At 52.5% G+C, this 18,689-nt stretch overlaps 1 protein-coding gene across 1 annotated transcript; it reads left to right on the top strand.

Moving 5' to 3' along the window:
- On the top strand, positions 3,437 to 18,513 carry PRRC2A (proline rich coiled-coil 2A). The gene is made up of 31 exons (XM_018038757.1): positions 3,437 to 3,617; positions 5,411 to 5,585; positions 6,079 to 6,256; positions 6,627 to 6,726; positions 6,818 to 6,890; positions 7,228 to 7,371; positions 7,522 to 7,673; positions 7,855 to 7,934; positions 8,077 to 8,219; positions 8,651 to 8,741; positions 8,852 to 9,068; positions 9,486 to 9,960; positions 10,406 to 10,596; positions 10,816 to 11,113; positions 11,487 to 11,697; positions 11,896 to 13,764; positions 14,241 to 14,512; positions 14,688 to 14,818; positions 15,025 to 15,154; positions 15,255 to 15,340; positions 15,534 to 15,767; positions 15,908 to 16,048; positions 16,164 to 16,235; positions 16,355 to 16,522; positions 16,683 to 16,765; positions 16,922 to 17,132; positions 17,217 to 17,315; positions 17,463 to 17,675; positions 17,787 to 17,881; positions 17,989 to 18,079; positions 18,194 to 18,513. The coding sequence occupies exons 2-31, from the start codon at positions 5,474 to 5,476 to the stop codon at positions 18,332 to 18,334; spliced, it is 6,501 nt and encodes a 2,166-aa protein (XP_017894246.1). The 5' UTR covers positions 3,437 to 3,617; positions 5,411 to 5,473; the 3' UTR covers positions 18,335 to 18,513.

Below are 18,689 nucleotides of genomic sequence, written 5' to 3' on the forward strand. Positions count from 1 at the left end.
GATATAAAATTAATACACAGATATCTATTGCATTTCTACATACTACCAATGAACTATCAGAAAGAAAAAGTAAGAAAACAGTACCGTTTATAATTACATCAAAAAGAATAAAATACCTGGGGACAAGTCAAACTAAGAAGGCAAAACACCTGTACTCAGAAATCTGTAGGACACTGATGAGAGAAACTGAAGACAACACAAACAAATGGGAAGGCACCATGCTCAGGGATTGGAAGAATTAAAATTGTTAAAATGATTATGCTACTCAAGGCAATCTGCAGATTCAATGCAATCCCTGTCAAAATACCAATGGCATTTTTCAAAGAACTAGAACAAATAATCCAAACATTTGTGTAGAGACACAAACACACACAAAATGAAAAGTCACAACACTGAGAAAGAACAAGATTAAAAAATGGGCAGAGGACCTGACTAGACATGGAGAACAACACAGAGATTCTTCAAAAATAGAACTACAATACAATAGAGTAATTCTAGTCCTGTGTCTTTATCTGATGGAAATGAAGACATTAATTCAAAAGATATATTTACCCCATGTTCACTGAAGCATTATTTATAATAGCCAAGATATGGAAGCAACCTAAGTGCCCACCAATAGGTGAATGGATAAAGAAGATGGTGTGTGTGTATGTGTGTATGTGTGTGAGTGTGATGGAATATTACTCAGCCAGGAAAAAGAAAGCAACCTTGCCATTTGTGTCAACATGGTGGACCTAAAGAGTATTATGCTAAGTCAGACAAAGAAGACAAATATTGTATGATTTCACTTATGTATAATCTATAAAACAAATGTAACAAAGCAGAAATAGACACAGATACAGAGAACAAACAGGTAGTTGGGGGAAGGGTAAGGAGAGAAATAGGTATAGATTAGCCAACAGAAACTTCCAGTTACAAAATAACTGAGTCCTAGATATGAAATGTACAGTTGTAGGGAATATAGTCAATAATTATTCATGGTGACAGATGATAACTAGACTTATGATAATCATTTTGAAATATTGATATTTAAATCAGTGTTGTATACCAAGAACTAACATAGTATTGTAGGCTAACTATACTTCAAAAACAAACAAACTCATAGAGAAAGAAATCAGACTTGTGGTGGAGAGAGAGGGAAATGAATGAAGGCAGTCAAGAAATATCAATTTCCAGTTATAAGTAAATACTAGACATGTAATATACAGCATGATAAATACAATTGAAACTGATGAAAGTTGTTAAGAGTAAATTGTCAGAGTTCTCATCACAAGGAAAAAAATACATTTTTTTCTGTTCAAGCTTGTAACTGTATGAGATGAAGGATGTTCACTAAATATGGTAATCACTTCATGATGTTTGTAAGTCCAATCATTATGCTATACACCTTAAATTTACGTAGTTGGAGAAGGCAATGGCACCCCACTCCAGTACTCTTGCCTGGAAAATCCTATGGACAGAGGAGCCTTGGTGGGCTGCAGTCCCTGGGGTCGCTAAGAGTCGGACAGGACTGAGTGAATACACCTTAAATTTATGTAGTACTGTGTGTCAATTCTGTCTCAGTAAAACTGGAAGAAAAAATAATGTATCACCATTGGTGCATCAATTGTAACAAACGTGCCACACTAATGCACAATGTTAATAATAGGGAAAACTGAGGTAGGGGAAGGAATATACTAGCATTCTCTGTACTTTCTGCTCAATTATTCTGTAAACTTAAAACCGCTTTAATAAAAATCTATTTTACGTGTGTGTTAATCGCTCAGTCGTGTCCGACTTTTGTAACCCCATGGACTGTAGCCTGCCAGAATCCTCTGTCCATGTAATTCTCCAGGCAAGAATACTGAAGAAATGGAGTGGTTGCCATTTCCTTCTCCAGGAGATCTTCCCCACCCAGCGATCCAACCTGGGTTTCCTGCGTTGCACGCAGATTCTTTACCAGGGAAACCCCTATTTTTTTAATATATACTCAATGGGTAAAAAATAGCTGTTGAATGATTTGCTGAACAAGTAGGGGGTATGATTAGAGCAGAATAAATCCATGGGTTTGCAGAGTCGGAGGACTCAGCACGCGGGCGAAAGCTCTCTCTCTCTCTCTCTCTCTCTCTCTCTCTCTTTCTCTCTCTCTCACACACACACACACACACACATACACACACACACACACTCAGCACGCACGCGTGCTCTCTCTTTCTCTCTCTCTCACACACACACACGTAACAGAGCTTCCCAGGTGGCTCTCTGCCAGAAACACACACACACACACACACACACACACACACACACACGAGTAACAGAGCTTCCCAGGTGGCTCTCTGCCAGTGTGGGAGATGCAAGAGACATGGGTTCGATACCTGGATTGGGAAGATCACCTGGAGTAGGAAATGGCAACCCAGTTCAAGATCGCCTGGAAAATTCCATCGGACAGAGGAGCCTGGAAGGCTACAGTCCATGTAGTCCCAGTCCATGCGGTCCCAAAGAGTCAGACACGACTGAGCGACTACACACACACACACACACACACACACACACACACACACACACGGAGCGACTACACACACACACACACACACACGTAATAGGAGACAAAGGAGGGGAATGGTACTGCATTCCGCAGAATTAAACCCGTTATGAAGTAAACGGAAACTGTCAATAATATCAGATATATAAATATATTCATGAAAATTATAGATTATAAAGTTAAATGCTTGTCTTAGTCATTAGTTGCCAATATTTTGAGGAATAGGTTATTTGTACCCTATCTTTATCCAAACGATTTGCATATATTATGCAAATAAGTAGAACTACTCACAGACTGCCTATGTTCCGTGATGCATTCCCCTGGACTCTTGGATTGGCCTGTCAATCTACCTTATTTGCATGACGTGATTTAATAAATAAAGGCCCCGCCCCCTCATGCTTTCACCTCTCGCGAAGATAAGCGTGAGTTGGAGCTCTTCCCTGGTTACGTCAGCTCCGCCCTCCGGCAGCTAATCCCTTCCGCCCAGTCTTCTAGCTCTTCTCCTTCGCGGATAGTACTATAGGCTTAGCATCGTTTCCTTCCACTCTTGGCGTCTCTACGTCTGTCCGTTCCCATCTTTCCACGAACGCACTACGCACGCTCCGCCTCCTCTTTCTCCCCCTAGTCGTCGTGCAAATTCTGCGTCCCAACAGCCTGGCCGACCAGCACCGCATTCCCGCCCCCTCTACACGTCTCAACGGCCGACGCCGGGAGCCTGCCTCTTCAGCCAACCGGCTTCCTAGCGCCTATAAGTCCCTCCTCCTTATGCAAATAACTTATGTCAGCTTCGCACGCTCTGCTTTTTTTTTAAAAAAAGGACAGCCCTGGAAGTAAAGAGGGATAGGGTAGAAAGCGCCCCGCCCTTTATGCAAATAAAGGGGCGTGTCTAGTCGCGGAGGGAGGCGGGAGGGGGGGCGCTCCCGGGGGCGGCGGTTGCCCGGATGGGCCGTTAGTCGGAGCCCAGCCGCGGAGTGAGCGAGGGAGACGGGAGGAGCCGAACCCGGCGCCATCCGCCGCCATCCGCCCCCGCCCCACCGCCATCCCACCCCGGGGAGGCCCCTAGGCCCCGGTCCCGGACCCCCGCGCACCCGGCCAGGTGAGTCTGGGCGAGCCGAATGCTAACGCCCTTTTCCGGCGCGGGAGCGGTGGTGGCAGCGGCGGCGGCGGCGGCGGCGGCGGGCCGGGGGGAGGAGAAGCTGCCATTAGCCGCCGCCATTTTGTCCTCCTGCTGCCGGGCCCTGCCTGCCCCTCCCCCTCCGATACTCCCACCCTGGGACCCGCATCTCTAGCCCATCTCTGAGTCTATAACCTCCCCGTACCCACTCACCTTCTGGCTTCATGGGGAGCCCTCCCCCCGGCTCCTGGGCCGTAACTCCCCACCCGCCTTGCGCTCCTGGACTATCACCCCTATTTATGGGTCCCCTTCCTTAATGCCGCTCTGGGGTGGGCCGCGCCTGACTGTCCTACTCTCCCAAGAGTCTTCTTTCCTCCATAGTGGACCCCTCCCATCACCCAGCGCTAAAGTCCCCCTTTTTTGACTCCCCACTTCGCGTCCAGTCACTCCCACTCTGGAACCCTGCTTTTATCCCACATCTGTGCTTTCTACGTTCCTCAATATCTTCTCTGCTTTTTTCATCTCATCTTCCTTATCACCTTTTTATCCCAACTCCTCCTTTCTCCTGAGTCTCCTGACATTGCTCCCTTTGGTCTGCATCCTTTTCCTGCCATTCCCGCTTACGTGTATTATTTTCCACCGGCTTTCATAATTCTCTTATTAATTTAGTTTTTTTCATTATTCTATCCCCGTTCCCTTCATAAATTTTCAAAGACTGGCCTTAAACACCTCCAAAGCAACCTCCATCTCCTTAAAGTTCTTGATTTTAGTTATCCCGGTCTTGTCTGGATATCTCACCAACTCCCTATCTCTTTCCTTTACACTGTTATCTACAAACAAATGCCTGGTCACTCAGGAACACTAACCGATGTTGGAGAGTATGGTCGGCTTGGGGAGCAAGGAGAATCAGGGAAAGAAATGACTGCTGATGGGGTAGGGGGTAGGAAAATGAAGTTGATTCTAGCCTTGGCCCCATGGTTACTTGGTGTTCTTGACGTGGATCCATAATGCTTTGTTTTACCCACGTGTATGTAGGGTAAACCAGAGCCCACCAGTATTCCATCTGGAGACAAACTTTTTTCCAGGAGCTGGGATGGGGGCAAGTGTAGGAAAAGATGGAATATTGAAAATACTTGATTCTGTAGCTTGGGAGTATGTAGTGCCCCAGTTGTTCCCTGAGGAATTCTCTGGCACCAACCCCCAGTCTGGCTGAGCAAGCTCATAAAATCCTTAAACTCCTGCATACCTTCCTGCAAAACCTCCCCGGATGGGAGGGAGACTGCAGGAACTAGAACCCAGGGCAAACTTAGGAAGCTGGTGTCTAATGAGGGAGAGCTAAACCTCTCTTCCTTACATGATGGAGCTGTATGCCTCTCTCTGGTTTGCTCTAGGGCTTGGACTTGCTGTTTTTATTGTAGGTACCTGAAATGAGTTTGATGGAGAGAGATTATTACTTGTGGGCATAATGAGGTTGCTACCCTTTATAGGCTGGCACAAAGGGGAGAGTGTTTATACTAGGAAGACACTGGATTTTTATTTGGGATTCCTTGGTAAGGGGTGTCTGGGGGAAAGAGGGAATATGGCATATGGGCTTTGTGGGGAACTAAGAAGATATGATGGTTGCTTAAAGGAACTGGGGTGTTTGAATAGGCTGGAGGAAGAGGCATAAGAGGGCCATATATCTGGGCCCCAGTAAGAATAAAAGGGAGCATCTAGGCTTCTATTGGGAGGCCCTTGGTGGAGCAGGGAGTGAAACACTTGGTGTCTGGTCACAGGCTCCGGCACGTTTTGGGGGAGGCGCCTGCAGGACCCAACGTACTCAATGAGCTTCCAGCGCAATGTCCGATCGCTCGGGGCCGACTGCCAAGGGGAAGGATGGAAAGAAGTATTCCTCGCTCAACCTGTTTGATACATATAAGGGCAAGTCCTTAGAGATCCAGAAACCCGCTGGTGAGGGTCCTGCACTGATGTTCCTAATTATTGGAGGATGAGTATGAATGGGTCATGTATTTCAGAGGTCTTTGAAGGGAACACCTGTAATACATATATCAGAAGGTTAGAGGAACACTAGAGACTTTCCAGTTTTATCTTGGATCCCGTAGGGGACGTTGTGCTTTTGGTGAACACAAGCATCCTCCTACAAAGGCGTGTCTGTGGTTTCCTGTCTTTGGACACGTAAGAATTGGAGGCAAAGAAATGTGGACTTGGAGAAGTCTAGGGCCAGCTTGCTCCTTGCAGGCTCAAGATCAACCATCCCACAAAGAATTACTAAGTGTAAAGCCTTTCAGCCTTCTTTGTTAGAATTTCAGAGATTGCCTAGGGCAAAGGGAGAGAAGCTTTCTAAGAGAAGAGGTTGGGGATGTCTGTAAACGGGGCCTCGGGTAGGATGCTGTCAGATTTCCCATTAGAGGCATTTTCCATTCTCTCCCCATCTTTTCTCCAGTTGCCCCTCGACATGGCCTACAGAGTCTTGGGAAAGTTGCCATTGCTCGGCGTATGCCACCCCCAGCCAACCTTCCAAGCCTGAAAGCCGAGAACAAAGGCAATGACCCCAATGTCTCACTAGTGCCGAAAGACGGAACAGGATGGGCAAGCAAACAGGAGCAGTCCGACCCCAAGAGGTAGGTGGAAACCTAGGGGATCTAGAGTTAGGAATATTTTAACTTTGAACTTCAGGATGAATTGGGGCTTGGTCTAACGTGGCCAGATGAAAGTCAGAGACAAAGTAGAAAGACCCTCTCCTGCCTATTGCAGGACTCCTGTTAAATGACTAAGGAATGGTACCTTTAGCTTTTTGTCAGGCGAAAGGAAAGCTTGAAGAACAGATGACAGTCTATGCAAGCTTGATGCGCTTGTGGTATTTTGTCTTAAAACTTGTAAAAAGTAGTGAGAAGGCCTGGGTTCGGTTCATGTCCTCCACCAGTTGGAGAAGCAGAGGACCCGGTATCGTCTCAGACTCAGAATAACCTTCCCATCTTACCATCCCCTCAGTTCCGATGCCTCAACCGCTCAGCAGCCGGAATCGCAGCCACTGCCGGCTTCACAGACGCCTGCCTCCAACCAATCGAAACGACCGCCAGCAGCCCCCGAGGTATCTGAAAAACTGGATGTTTTTTAGGGAGCAGGGGCAAGAATGGCTGGTAGCTCCTCCTCATGTCACCATTATCTCTCTGCTTCCCCAGAACACTCCTTCGGTTCCAAGCGGGGTAAAGTCCTGGGCACAAGCCAGCGTCACCCATGGAGCACATGGAGATGGTGAGTGCAAGGCTGTTTGAGGAGGTCTCTTTGGGCATCGTAGTAGGCAGGAGTCCTGCACTATACCTTGAGCAAAGTGTCCCCATACTCTTCGCAAAATTTTAGATCACATATTTGGTTTCTTGGGAAACACGTGAGCAAGATTTGTCGCAGATTTATATGAAAGTGAGAGGTGGGTATCCCCAAACTGATTTTGTTTCTTAAGGAATGAACACTTAATACATAGGGGTAAGTTTGGAGGCAGAACTGGATCTGGTACCTGTCAGAGCCTTCCACTTTCACAGTGCATCCTCAGTAAAGATACTTTTGTCTCCCTCTTGTGCCTCAACCCCAACAGGTGGAAGGGCATCAAGCCTACTGTCACGATTCTCTCGAGAGGAATTTCCGACCCTGCAGGCGGCTGGCGACCAGGACAAGGCTGCCAAGGAAAGGGAGTCTGCCGAACAGTCGTCTGGGCCCGGACCAAGCCTCCGCCCTCAAAGTGAGTGGCCGCTATTAGTGAGTGAATGGATTAGGAACCCACCTTTTGACCAGGACATCACCTTATTCCATTTCAGAGCGAAGTGCTGGCTTATTCATCTTTCTCCCCGTTGGTTTCAGCTGTGTTCACTCTGTCTTTTCCAAAATACAGATTCTACAACTTGGAGGGACGGAGGTGGGCGTGGCCCTGATGAGCTGGAGGGCCCGGACTCCAAACTTCATCACGGCCATGATCCCCGGGGTGGACTGCAGCCTTCGGGCCCACCCCAGTTCCCTCCCTACCGCGGAATGATGCCGCCCTTCGTAAGTTTGGATATCTTGTTTTGGATTAATTGTGCTGGAAGCTAGAGTTAGGAGTTACAACTTAGTCTTTGGCAGGGACAGCTGGATAGCAGAGGTTTGGGAGGGTGGGAGGATGAGAGGCTTAGGGCTGTGGTAGGCTGTTGGGTTGCTCCTCTAAGCGGCTACTGTTGGGCTCTTGCAGATGTATCCCCCGTATCTCCCGTTCCCTCCGCCCTATGGACCCCAGGGGCCTTACAGATACCCCACCCCTGATGGGCCCAGGTGAGTAATCTAGGTCTGGATTTGTGCCTGGGGACAGGGGAAGCCTGCTGAGGAGGAGATGGTTCTCTAGCCAGGAGGCTCGGTCTGTGATTATACAATCCAGCCTTCTTTTATCTTCTCTACTTTTCCTATTCATACACAGCCGTTTCCCCCGTGTGGCAGGCCCCCGAGGGTCAGGGCCGCCAATGCGTCTTGTAGAGCCTGTGGGTCGGCCTTCCATTCTTAAAGAAGATAATCTCAAAGAGTTTGACCAGTTGGACCAGGAGAATGATGATGGTTGGGCAGGTAAGTGGATGTTAAGGACCAAGTATTTCAGTTTTGTTTTGGGGGTTTGGTTTGGTTTGGGCCGCACTGTACAGCTTGTGGGGTCTTAGTTCCCTGACCAGGGATTGAACGCAGGCACTTGGCAATGAAAGTGTGGATTCCTAAGCACTGGACTGCCAGGGAATTCCCAAGTGTTTCAGTTTTAAAAAGCAAAATCTGATGAGAAAACAATGGATCATTATGGGAATAGACATTGAGGGATAGGGCAGATACCTGGAGGAAAGCCGCATCCTGGTGGAGGAGGAGTCAGAGGAGTGAAATTGACAGTCGTGGTGGATCTGGATGCCAGCGGGAAGAGGGCAGTTGGCCTTGATAGCACATCCAATCGTGTAGTGATACTCGAGATGGGAGAGCAGAATGCTTGGGTTACCATGCTTCACTTTTCCCCTTAGGGGCCCATGAGGAGGTTGACTACACTGAGAAGCTCAAGTTCAGCGATGAGGAAGACGGGCGAGACTCCGATGAGGAGGGAGCTGAGGGCCAGTGAGTTTAGGGCTCTCTGGGGGGTGGAGGGGCTGTTTGTCTCACGGTAATAGACTCTTAAAGGAGCTGGGTTGCAGCTGATTTTAATTCTACTGTTGGTCTACTCACAGCAAGGAGTCCCAGTCAGCTGCTGGTGAGGAACGGCCCCCTGAAGCAGATGGCAAAAAGGGCAACTCCCCCGGCAGCGAACCGCCCCCTCCCAAGACGGCCTGGGCAGAGACCTCTCGGCCTCCAGAGACAGAGCCGGGGCCTCCTGCCCCAAAGCCTCCCCCACCCCCACCCCACCGAGGCCCCGCCGGGAACTGGGGCCCCCCTGGGGACTACCCAGTGAGTGTCTACAATGAGGGGTTGAGAGGGTCATTTTGGGGAGACTAGTTTCAGCTGACTGACTGAAGCAGCAGTAATAAGAGGAAGCTGGAGGGAGGGCCAAAAATGGGCTGCAGTAAGTGTAGAGCTGTGGAGCATATCTGAAAAGGTTTGGAACATCGTTGGTGTTAGGCGGGTTAGGGTGAAGAGAGAAATTGGAATGCTAGTTAGGAAAAACAAGGACACCTGTGGTCTTCGGGTCTTGAAAAATAAGAAAAAAAGATGAGGATGATGAGTTTGTCCCTACCATGAGAGGCCATCAACCCCAAGGCCTGGTCTTTGTACCCGCAGCTAGAGACAGTTGATTAGTCTGTGAAAGAGATCGTAAGAAACATAGTAACTGACACCTCTGGCCCTGCTGGGTTTGCCCACTGACAGGATCGCGGGGGGCCTCCCTGCAAGCCCCCAGCACCTGAAGATGAGGATGAGGCTTGGCGGCAGCGGCGAAAGCAGTCTTCTTCTGAAATCTCCCTGGCTGTGGAGCGGGCTCGGCGCCGGCGAGAGGAGGAGGAACGGCGCATGCAGGAGGAGCGCAGGGCAGCCTGTGCCGAGAAGCTCAAGCGACTTGATGAGAAGTTTGGGGCACCTGACAAGCGGCTCAAAGCAGAGCCTGCTGCACCACCTGCTCCCCCTCCTGCTCCCGCTCCACCACCTGCAGTCCCCAAAGAACTCCCCACGCCTCCAGCTCCTCCGCCGGCCCCAGTTCCGACACCTGAAAAAGAACCAGAAGAGCCGGCACAGTCCTCTCCTGCCCAGTCCACCCCCACTCCAGGTGTGGCTCCGGCTCCCACCACAGTGGGTGGTGGGGGCAGCGCCAGTAGCCCCAGCAGTGGTAGCTTCGAAGCCAGTGCAGGTATGATGGAGATGGTGATGGGTAGACCTTCTGTCTGCTTGGGGTTGAGGGTGCAGGTGGTAAGGATGTGAGTAAAGGAAATAAAAGGCAGTTTCGGTTCATTGGACTGTCACTGGTATGGGTGAAATGGATCTTTATGCTTCTGTGGACATCTGAGGGGGAAAGGTTTTCTTAGCTGAGCTCCTGAATAAGTAGTAACCTAAAACCACTTCCCTATAGGCCTAGAGTGGAGCAAGGGTGAAGGAAGTGTTACTTTTGATGATTTCATGGGAAATTAATGCCACCACCGTTAGCTTTTGAGAGACCTTGAAGTGTTTTTGTGGATTTTAAATGGGATGGTCTTATTGTTAGAGGGGCTGCTAGAAGTGAGTGCTGAAATTATGGGGTGTTCATGGAATATCTGTTGATGGACTAGATCGCTCTGATTATCTCTTTTTCAATGCAGTGGAACCTCAAGTACCCTCAAAAGAGGGTCCTGAACCACCAGAAGAGGTTCCTTCCCCTGCCACACCCCCAGCCCCAAAGGTGGAACCCAAGGGTGATGGAGTTGGTCCCACCCGGCAGCCCCCCAGCCAAGGCTTGGGCTATCCCAAATATCAGAAATCATTGCCTCCTCGTTTCCAGCGGCAGCAGCAGGTGAAACTAAATTACTTCTCTTAAGGGCTGCTTCTCTGTTTGGTTTCAGTATTTAGCCTACCCATAAGTTACTTCCTGGGTCCCTCTACCAGTTGTCTCCGTTGAGTCACCCTAGTTTCTGTCTGGTCCAAGTGTCGCATCAGTGTGGGTTTTGTTTTTGCTAGTCCTGCGTTCTGGTTGGTCCTTTGATGCATCTCACTCCCTTTTGTCCTTCCCCAGGAGCAGCTTTTGAAGCAGCAACAGCAGCAGCAGTGGCAGCAGCATCAGCAGGGCTCTGCCCAGCCTACCCCAGTGCCCCCGTCACCACCGCAGCCTGTGACCATGGGGGCCGTGCCAGCTCCACAGGCTCCGCCCCCGCCCCCCAAGGCCCTATACCCAGGTGCTCTGGGCCGGCCCCCGCCCATGCCCCCTATGAACTTTGATCCCCGCTGGATGATGATTCCTCCTTATGTGGACCCTCGGCTCCTCCAAGGCCGGCCCCCTCTGGACTTCTACCCTCCTGGTGTGCATCCCTCTGGTAAGGCACCATAAACGAGGTGGGGCGTCGGGGACCCCTTAGTCTTGGGAAGTAGGTATCCTCATCTTGCTATGGGGATGAAGGGCAACCAATCGAGGTGAGCTTAGCACTCCTGAGATAACTTTTTGTTGCAGGAGTAAAGTAGGGATGCCCCTACACCAAGATTCCCCTGGGTGGAGGGATTGATAGACTGATCTGTAGGGAAGCTGAGTGGTTCACCATGTTTTAGGAGAGCAGGCACTGTCTCCCAGGAGATGGAGGCACTGACATTGACCGGACTGATGTGGGGGATTGAACTGGGGAGGTGCTTTGGGGGCTGGAGGGCCTGTAACATAAAAACGATACTTTTTCTCATACTGTTTGGTTTTCTCAGGCCTAGTTCCCCGGGAGCGTTCAGACAGTGGGGGCTCAAGTTCAGAGCCATTTGAGCGCCACGCACCCCCCCTCTTACGGGATCGGGGCACCCCACCAGTGGATCCAAAGTTGGCTTGGGTAGGAGATGTCTTCACCACCACACCTGCTGACCCCCGCCCACTTACTTCACCACTGCGCCAGGCTGCTGATGAGGATGAGAAGGGGATGAGGTGAGTGTGAGTAGAGAAACGGAAGGGTTTCTAGCAAACATATCTAGAAGAATAGGTACTTTGGATTATTAGTGAAGCGATAGGAATAAACATGAAAGGAGTGTTTGGGTCATAATAATAAAGTGTTCTGTTTCCCCACCTAGTTCGTTTTCCTTCTCTTGAGATACTTACTTCCATCTTTTCTGTCTCCCTCTTCAGGAGCGAGACCCCTCCAGTACCTCCTCCACCACCCTATCTGGCCAGTTATCCAGGCTTTCCTGAGAATGGAGCCCCTGGGCCCCCAATCTCTCGCTTTCCTCTGGAGGAGCCAGCTCCCCCAGGGCCCCGTCCACTCCCCTGGCCCCCAGGCAATGAGGAGGCAGCCAAGATGCAAGCTCCACCACCCAAGAAGGAAACCCCCAAGGAGGAGGCTCCACAGCTGACGGGGCCAGAAACTGGTCGAAAACCTTCCCGAGGAATTGGAGGCCAAGGCCCCCCGCCACCTCGCAGAGAGAGCCGCACGGAGACCCGCTGGGGCCCACGCCCAGGCAGCAGTCGTCGTGGGATCCCTCCAGAGGAGTCAGGGGCCCCTCCCCGCCGGGCCGGGCCGATAAAGAAACCCCCACCGCCTGCAAAAGTTGAAGAGCTGCCCCCCAACCCCAAGCCCCTCGAACAGGGGGATGAAACCCCCAAGGCTCCAAAGCCAGACCCATTGAAGACAGTGAAGGGGAAGATAGCTGGCCCCAAGGAGACCCCACCCAGTGGGAATCTTTCCCCTGCCCCAAGGCTTAGGAGGGACTATTCCTATGAAAGAGTGGGTCCTACCTCTTGCCGGGGTCGGGGCCGAGGGGAATATTTTGCCAGAGGGAGGGGTTTTCGGGGGACCTATGGGGGACGGGGGCGGGGAGCCCGAAGCCGAGAGTTCCGCAGTTACCGAGAGTTTCGAGGAGATGATGGACGTGGAGGTGGGACAGGGGGACCAAACCATCCTCCTCCCCGAGGCCGCACTGCCAGTGAGACACGGAGTGAGGGCTCGGAGTATGAAGAAATCCCCAAACGGCGCCGGCAGCGGGGCTCAGAGACAGGCAGTGAGACCCACGAGAGTGACCTGGCTCCCTCGGACAAGGAGGCCCCCACTCCCAAGGAAGGAGTACCTACGCAGGTCCCTCTTGTTCCCCCATCATCAGGAGCACCCCCTTCACCAGCCCCAGCCCGCTTTTCTACTGCCCGAGGTGGGCGAGTCTTTACTCCCAGAGGGGTGCCATCCCGTCGGGGTCGAGGGGGTGGGCGGCCCCCTCCCCCCATTTGCCCTGGCTGGAGCCCCCCAACCAAGTCCCTGGCTCCAAAGAAGCCTCCAACAGGTCCTATGCCACCAAGTAAGGAGCCTTTGAAAGAGAAGCTGACCCCGGGGCCTCTGTGCCCTATGGCCCGAGGAGGCAGCAGTGGAGGCAACAATGGAGGCATGGGTGTGGAAGACGGGGAGCGGCCCAGAAGGAGACGACACGGGAGGGCTCAGCAGCAGGACAAACCACCTCGTTTCCGGAGACTGAAACAGGAACGAGAGAATGCTGCCAGGGGAGCTGAGAGCAAGCCCTCCCTAGCTCTTCCAACCTCTACACCCGGGTCAGAGGAGGCCCTCACGACAGTAGCGGTGCCCCCACCACCTCGCCGGGCAGCGGCCAAGTCTCCTGATCTGTCAAACCAGAACTCGGACCAAGCCAACGAGGAGTGGGAGACGGCCTCTGAGAGCAGCGACTTTGCCAGCGAGCGGCGGGGGGACAAGGAGGCTCCGCCACCAGCACTGCTGACCCCCAAAGCTGTGGGGATTCATGGAGGGAGTGGAGGTGGTGCTGGACCAGGCATCTCAACCATGTCCCGTGGAGATCTGAGCCAGAGAGCTAAGGATTTGAGCAAGCGGAGCTTTTCGAGTCAGCGACCTGGCATGGAGAGGCAGAACCGGCGCCCAGGCCCAAGCAACAAGTCTGGCGGTGGTGGTGGCAGCAGTGGAGGAGGTGGCGGGGGTCCTGGAGGGAGGGCCGGCCCAGGGCGAGGGGACAAGAGGAGCTGGCCCTCTCCCAAGAACCGAAGGTGGGTACAGGCAGGTGGTTAAGTTTATTCCTTTGAGTTGTTGGGTTGGGGGAGGGGAGAAAACCTGTTAGAGAAGCCGGGTTGGATGCAGTGGAATGGAGGTCAATACATGGAGTGAGCTGTTAGGGCACCAGGGATCTGTGTTTAGGTGACGTGGCTGGAAAGCAGTGGACAGCATCGGAAACACCCGTATTCCTTGTTTTCCTTTGTGCACCTGTACGAGTAAAATTTCCTTAGAAATGTGGGAAAACAAGGATTCCCTGGCAGTCCCAAGGTTAGGACTCTGCGCCTTCATTGTCCGGGCTCAGCTTTGATCCCTGGTTAGGGAACCAAGATCCCAGGAGTTGGGTGGTGCGGCCAGAAAAAAAGTTCTCCAGAAACACCTGGATTTTAGCACAGAGAACAGGTTGAAGAGAGTTGTAGGGAAAATGGTAACAGTTTTGTAAATACTGGAGCTGATTCTTTGTTCTCTTCAGCCGTCCCCCAGAGGAACGTCCCCCAGGGCTCCCTCTGCCTCCCCCTCCCCCCAGCAGTTCTGCGGTCTTCCGCTTGGACCAAGTTATCCACAGCAACCCTGCTGGCATCCAGCAGGCTCTGGCTCAGCTCAGCAGCCGCCAGGGAAGTGCAGCTGCGCCAGTGGGGCACCCAAGGCCGAAGCCTGGGCCTCCCCAAGCCCCTCAAGGCCCCTCTCCTCGGCCCCCCGCCCGTTATGACCCTCAGAGGGCCAGCAATGACGACGACAGTTCAGGTAAGCTGGAGGGGCTAAGGGTTCCCAGGGTGTTGAAGGAGGAAGTGTGTGGCCCAGGAGTGATGGTGCTGGGTGTCTGTACTGAGGGTGTAGGATTGGGAGGTGGAGTACAGAGGGCAAAGCTCAGTTTGGTGATAGTCAAGGCAGATGCTGATGAATTTCCCCTTCTCCCCAGACCCCCATTTCGAGGAGCCAGGGCCGATGGTGAGGGGGATGGGCGGGACGACCCGGGACTCTGCTGGAGTTAATCCCTTCCCCCCTAAACGGCGAGAGCGGCCACCTAGAAAACCGGAGCTGCTGCAGGAGGTAAGGGTTGAAGTATTTCACTGCTCTCACTTTTGAGAGCTCTAAATTTGTTTTCTCCACTCTTTCCTATTTCTGCCATTGTGTTTTCACCCCAAATTCTTAGTGTTGATCACTGCTTATTTCTCGTATCTCCTGTTTTGCCCCACACATGTGGTTCTATGTCCTTGATGCATTGCCCAGTCTTGTTTCTGGACTCTCATTTCTAGGAATCACTGCCACCTCCTCATAGCTCTGGATTTTTGGGCCCCAAACCCGAGGGCTCAGGCCCTCAGGGGGAGTCCAGAGATGCAGGAACAGAGGCCCTGACCCCTCACATCTGGAATCGTTTACATACTGGTGAGTTCAGCTGAAAAGGAAGGACTGTGTTAGAGGACTTACGAGCAAGGTGGAGCGTAGAACTGTCTTCTCTCACTTCTGTATGTTGGTGCTTTCCCAGCCACTAGCCGAAAGAGTTACCAGCCTGGCTCCATGGAGCCTTGGATGGAACCCCTGAGTCCTTTTGAGGATGTGGCTGGCACAGAGGTGAGTGAGAGAGGGAGGGAGTGTCTGAGCTGGGATGTTGAGTACCGGCCCTACTTGCCCAACTGTCCTGGGATGAGCGTGGGGCTGTTCCATCACATAGTCGTCTCCTTTCTATAGTTTGTCTATGTGTGTACCTCATTCAGGTATTGGGGTGCTTCCTGCTCTGACTTAACTCCTTCTCCACTCCTCTCAGATGAGTCAGTCTGACAGTGGGGTGGACCTGAGTGGGGATTCTCAGGTGTCATCAGGTCCCTGCAGCCAGCGAAGTTCCCCTGATGGAGGACTCAAGGGGGCAGCAGAGGGGCCCCCCAAGCGACCTGGAGGCCCCTCACCCCTGAATGCTGTCGCTGGTGAGGGTCCACCTGGCTCTGAACCCTCTGAACCTCCTAGGAGACGGCCACCTGCCCCCCATGATGGGGACAGAAAGGTAAATGACCAAGAAAGGATAAGAAGAATGTTTCTGGGACTTTGGCCTTGCTTTTGTCTCCCCTTTCCTCTGCCTGTGTGTGCTGATTTGAGCTTCCTTTTCCTCCCCCGGCCCCTACTTCACTGTGTTGCCCCACTCAGGAGCTGCCCCGGGAGCAGCCTCTGCCCCCTGGGCCCATTGGCACAGAACGATTGCAGCGTACAGACCGAGGTCCAGAGCCTGGTTCCCTCCGGCCGTCCCATCGACCTGGTCCTCCAGTCCAGTTTGGTACCAGTGATAAGGTCTGTGTGGACTGGATCGGGGTGTCTTGGCTTGGGTGGAGAGAGGGGAAGGACTGGAAGTGGGGGAGGACACGTGTCTGAATCATGGACCATCTCCCCTGCCTCATGATCACAGGACTCAGACTTGTGCCTGGTGGTGGGAGACAGTTTAAAAGCAGAGAAGGAGCTAACAGGATCAGTTACTGAGGTAAGTGGGAGAATGAGGTTTTGATGACAGGCTTTGGACACCTGGAGGAGAGTGTCTGGGAGTGACCTGGGCATCCAGGTTGCACAGATGGCCCTCTTGACGAGACTTCTCCTTCCCAGGCCATTCCCATGGCCCGAGACTGGGAGCTGCTCCCCAGTGCTTCTGCCTCAGCTGAGCCACAATCCAAGAACCTGGCTTCTGGGCACTGTGGCCCTGAGACCAGCTCCTCAGGCCAGCGCTTGTACCCGGAGATCTTCTATGGCAGCCCTGGGCCTCCCAGTTCTCAGGTGGGTCCTGCCTCCTATTCAAGGACCCCTCTCTGTCTGCTGTCCCCTTCCCATTTGCAGTTTTTAAAATTTTTCTTCCTGCTTTTGCTGTAGTGGGTGGGGTGGGTGAGTTTTTCTTGACCAGGAAAACTGGAGCTGTTCCATTCTTGCTTTCCTGCAGGTCTCAGGAGGAGCCATAGACTCTCAGTTACATCCCAACAGTGGAGGCTTCCGTCCTGGGACACCCTCACTGCACCCTTACAGGTAAGACTTATTTCAGAAGGACATGGAACTGTGTTCAGGGAAAGAGAGAAGGGGAAGACACTTCTAGGGTACCTGGAGGGTGGTGGACTTCCATTTCAGACTAAAGGAGTTGACTGGTTCCTGATACTTCTCCGCCTTGACCCAATTTCCCTCCAGATCACAGCCCCTGTACCTCCCCACGGGCCCAGCCCCACCCTCGGCACTGCTCTCGGGGATAGCTGTCAAGGGCCAGTTTCTGGATTTCTCTGCACTGCAAGCAACAGAGCTGGGGAAGCTGCCGGCTGGAGGGGTTCTCTACCCTCCACCTTCCTTCCTCTACTCTCCAGCCTTCTGCCCTAGCCCTCTGCCAGACCCACCCTTGCTTCAGGTGAGAGGCGGCCGGATGCTGGGCTTAGGGATAGGAGTAGGGTGCTTGGGGGGAGTTGACATTGTCCTCCCTGTTCCCCAACAGGTGCGACAGGATCTGCCATCCCCCTCAGATTTTTATTCGGCTCCTCTGCAGCCTGGTGGCCAAAGCGGCTTCCTCCCCTCAGGGGCCCCTGCCCAGCAGGTACCTTTTATCTTCCCAGTCCCCTTTGTGCACTTTGCCTTCCAACTCTATAGCGTTTTTTGTTGCTTGTTTGGACTCTTGCTGGTTTTCTGACATTCCTCCCTACCCCCAACACACACTCCCACGTTCCCATGTTTCTCATTACAGATGCTTCTGCCCATGGTGGACTCACAGCTGCCTGTGGTGAACTTTGGCTCCCTGCCACCAGCGCCGCCTCCTGCCCCACCCCCCCTCTCTCTGTTACCTGTGGGCCCTCCTCTGCAGCCGCCCAGCCTGGCTGTGCGGCCCCCACCTGCTCCTGCTACTCGGGTGCTGCCTTCACCTGCCAGGCCCTTCGGCCCTAGCTTGGGGCGAGCAGAGGTAAGGTACAGGAGCTGAAGTGCTAGGGAACCCTGAGACTCAGGGGTAAGGATTCAGTATCAGGATGAAGACGTGGAGAGGCAGGATGCTCATGAGTCTTTTTTCCTTCAGTTGCACCCAGTAGAACTGAAGCCGTTCCAGGATTATCGAAAACTGAATAGCAACCTTGGGGGACCTGGGTCATCACGGACTCCCCCATCTGGAAGGCAAGAGAAGGGAATGGGGGTGCAGACTGCCCATCCATCCCCAAGGATTTACTTTCTTTGGGGACCATAGATGGGTCTGAAGGTTGCCTCAAATACCTTTCCTCCAGGTCTTTCTCTGGCCTCAATTCCCGTCTCAAGGCCCCACCTTCCACCTATAGCGGAGTCTTCCGCACACAGCGCATCGACCTCTACCAGCAGGTGAAGGAGAAACCCTTGTAGGCACAAGTCCGAGTTGAGTTTCCCCGAGTTCCCGCTCTTCCATCCCTGACCTCCCTGTTTGACTTAATTCTTCCACATGTGCCCGCCCCCCAGGCCTCCCCACCAGATGCCCTGCGCTGGATGCCGAAGCCTTGGGAGCGGACAGGGCCACCTTCTCGAGAGGGGCCATCCCGAAGGGCAGAGGAGCCTGGGTCCAGAGGGGACAAGGAGCCTGGATTGCCCCCACCCCGCTGAGGGAGTTCCCTTTGCCCCCCACCCCCCGGGGCTTGTATATAGATTATAAATATATAAGGGGGAAAGGGGTGGGTGGGGAAGGGTTGTGGGGCTGGTGCCTCGCTTCCCCTCCTCTCCCCTCCCCTCGTCCCCTATCCCTGGGGCCGTTTGTTAAAAAAGAATAAAAGGATTAAAAAAAATTCCCAAATGATTTGGGGGATGGGTTGGTTGGTTGCAGTCTCTTATGGTATATTCAATGCCAAGTGATCTGTAGAGTGGTTTAAGTTAGGCAAATATTTGTTACTTTACCTTGGTGACCACTTCTAACTACCTCAAAACAAGCTCTTGGTGTTATCTTAGAAATTTCGTGGGCCAG

The sequence above is a fragment of the Capra hircus genome, chromosome 23, assembly GCF_001704415.2.
Source record: "Capra hircus breed San Clemente chromosome 23, ASM170441v1, whole genome shotgun sequence".
Lineage (NCBI taxonomy): Eukaryota > Metazoa > Chordata > Mammalia > Artiodactyla > Bovidae > Capra > Capra hircus.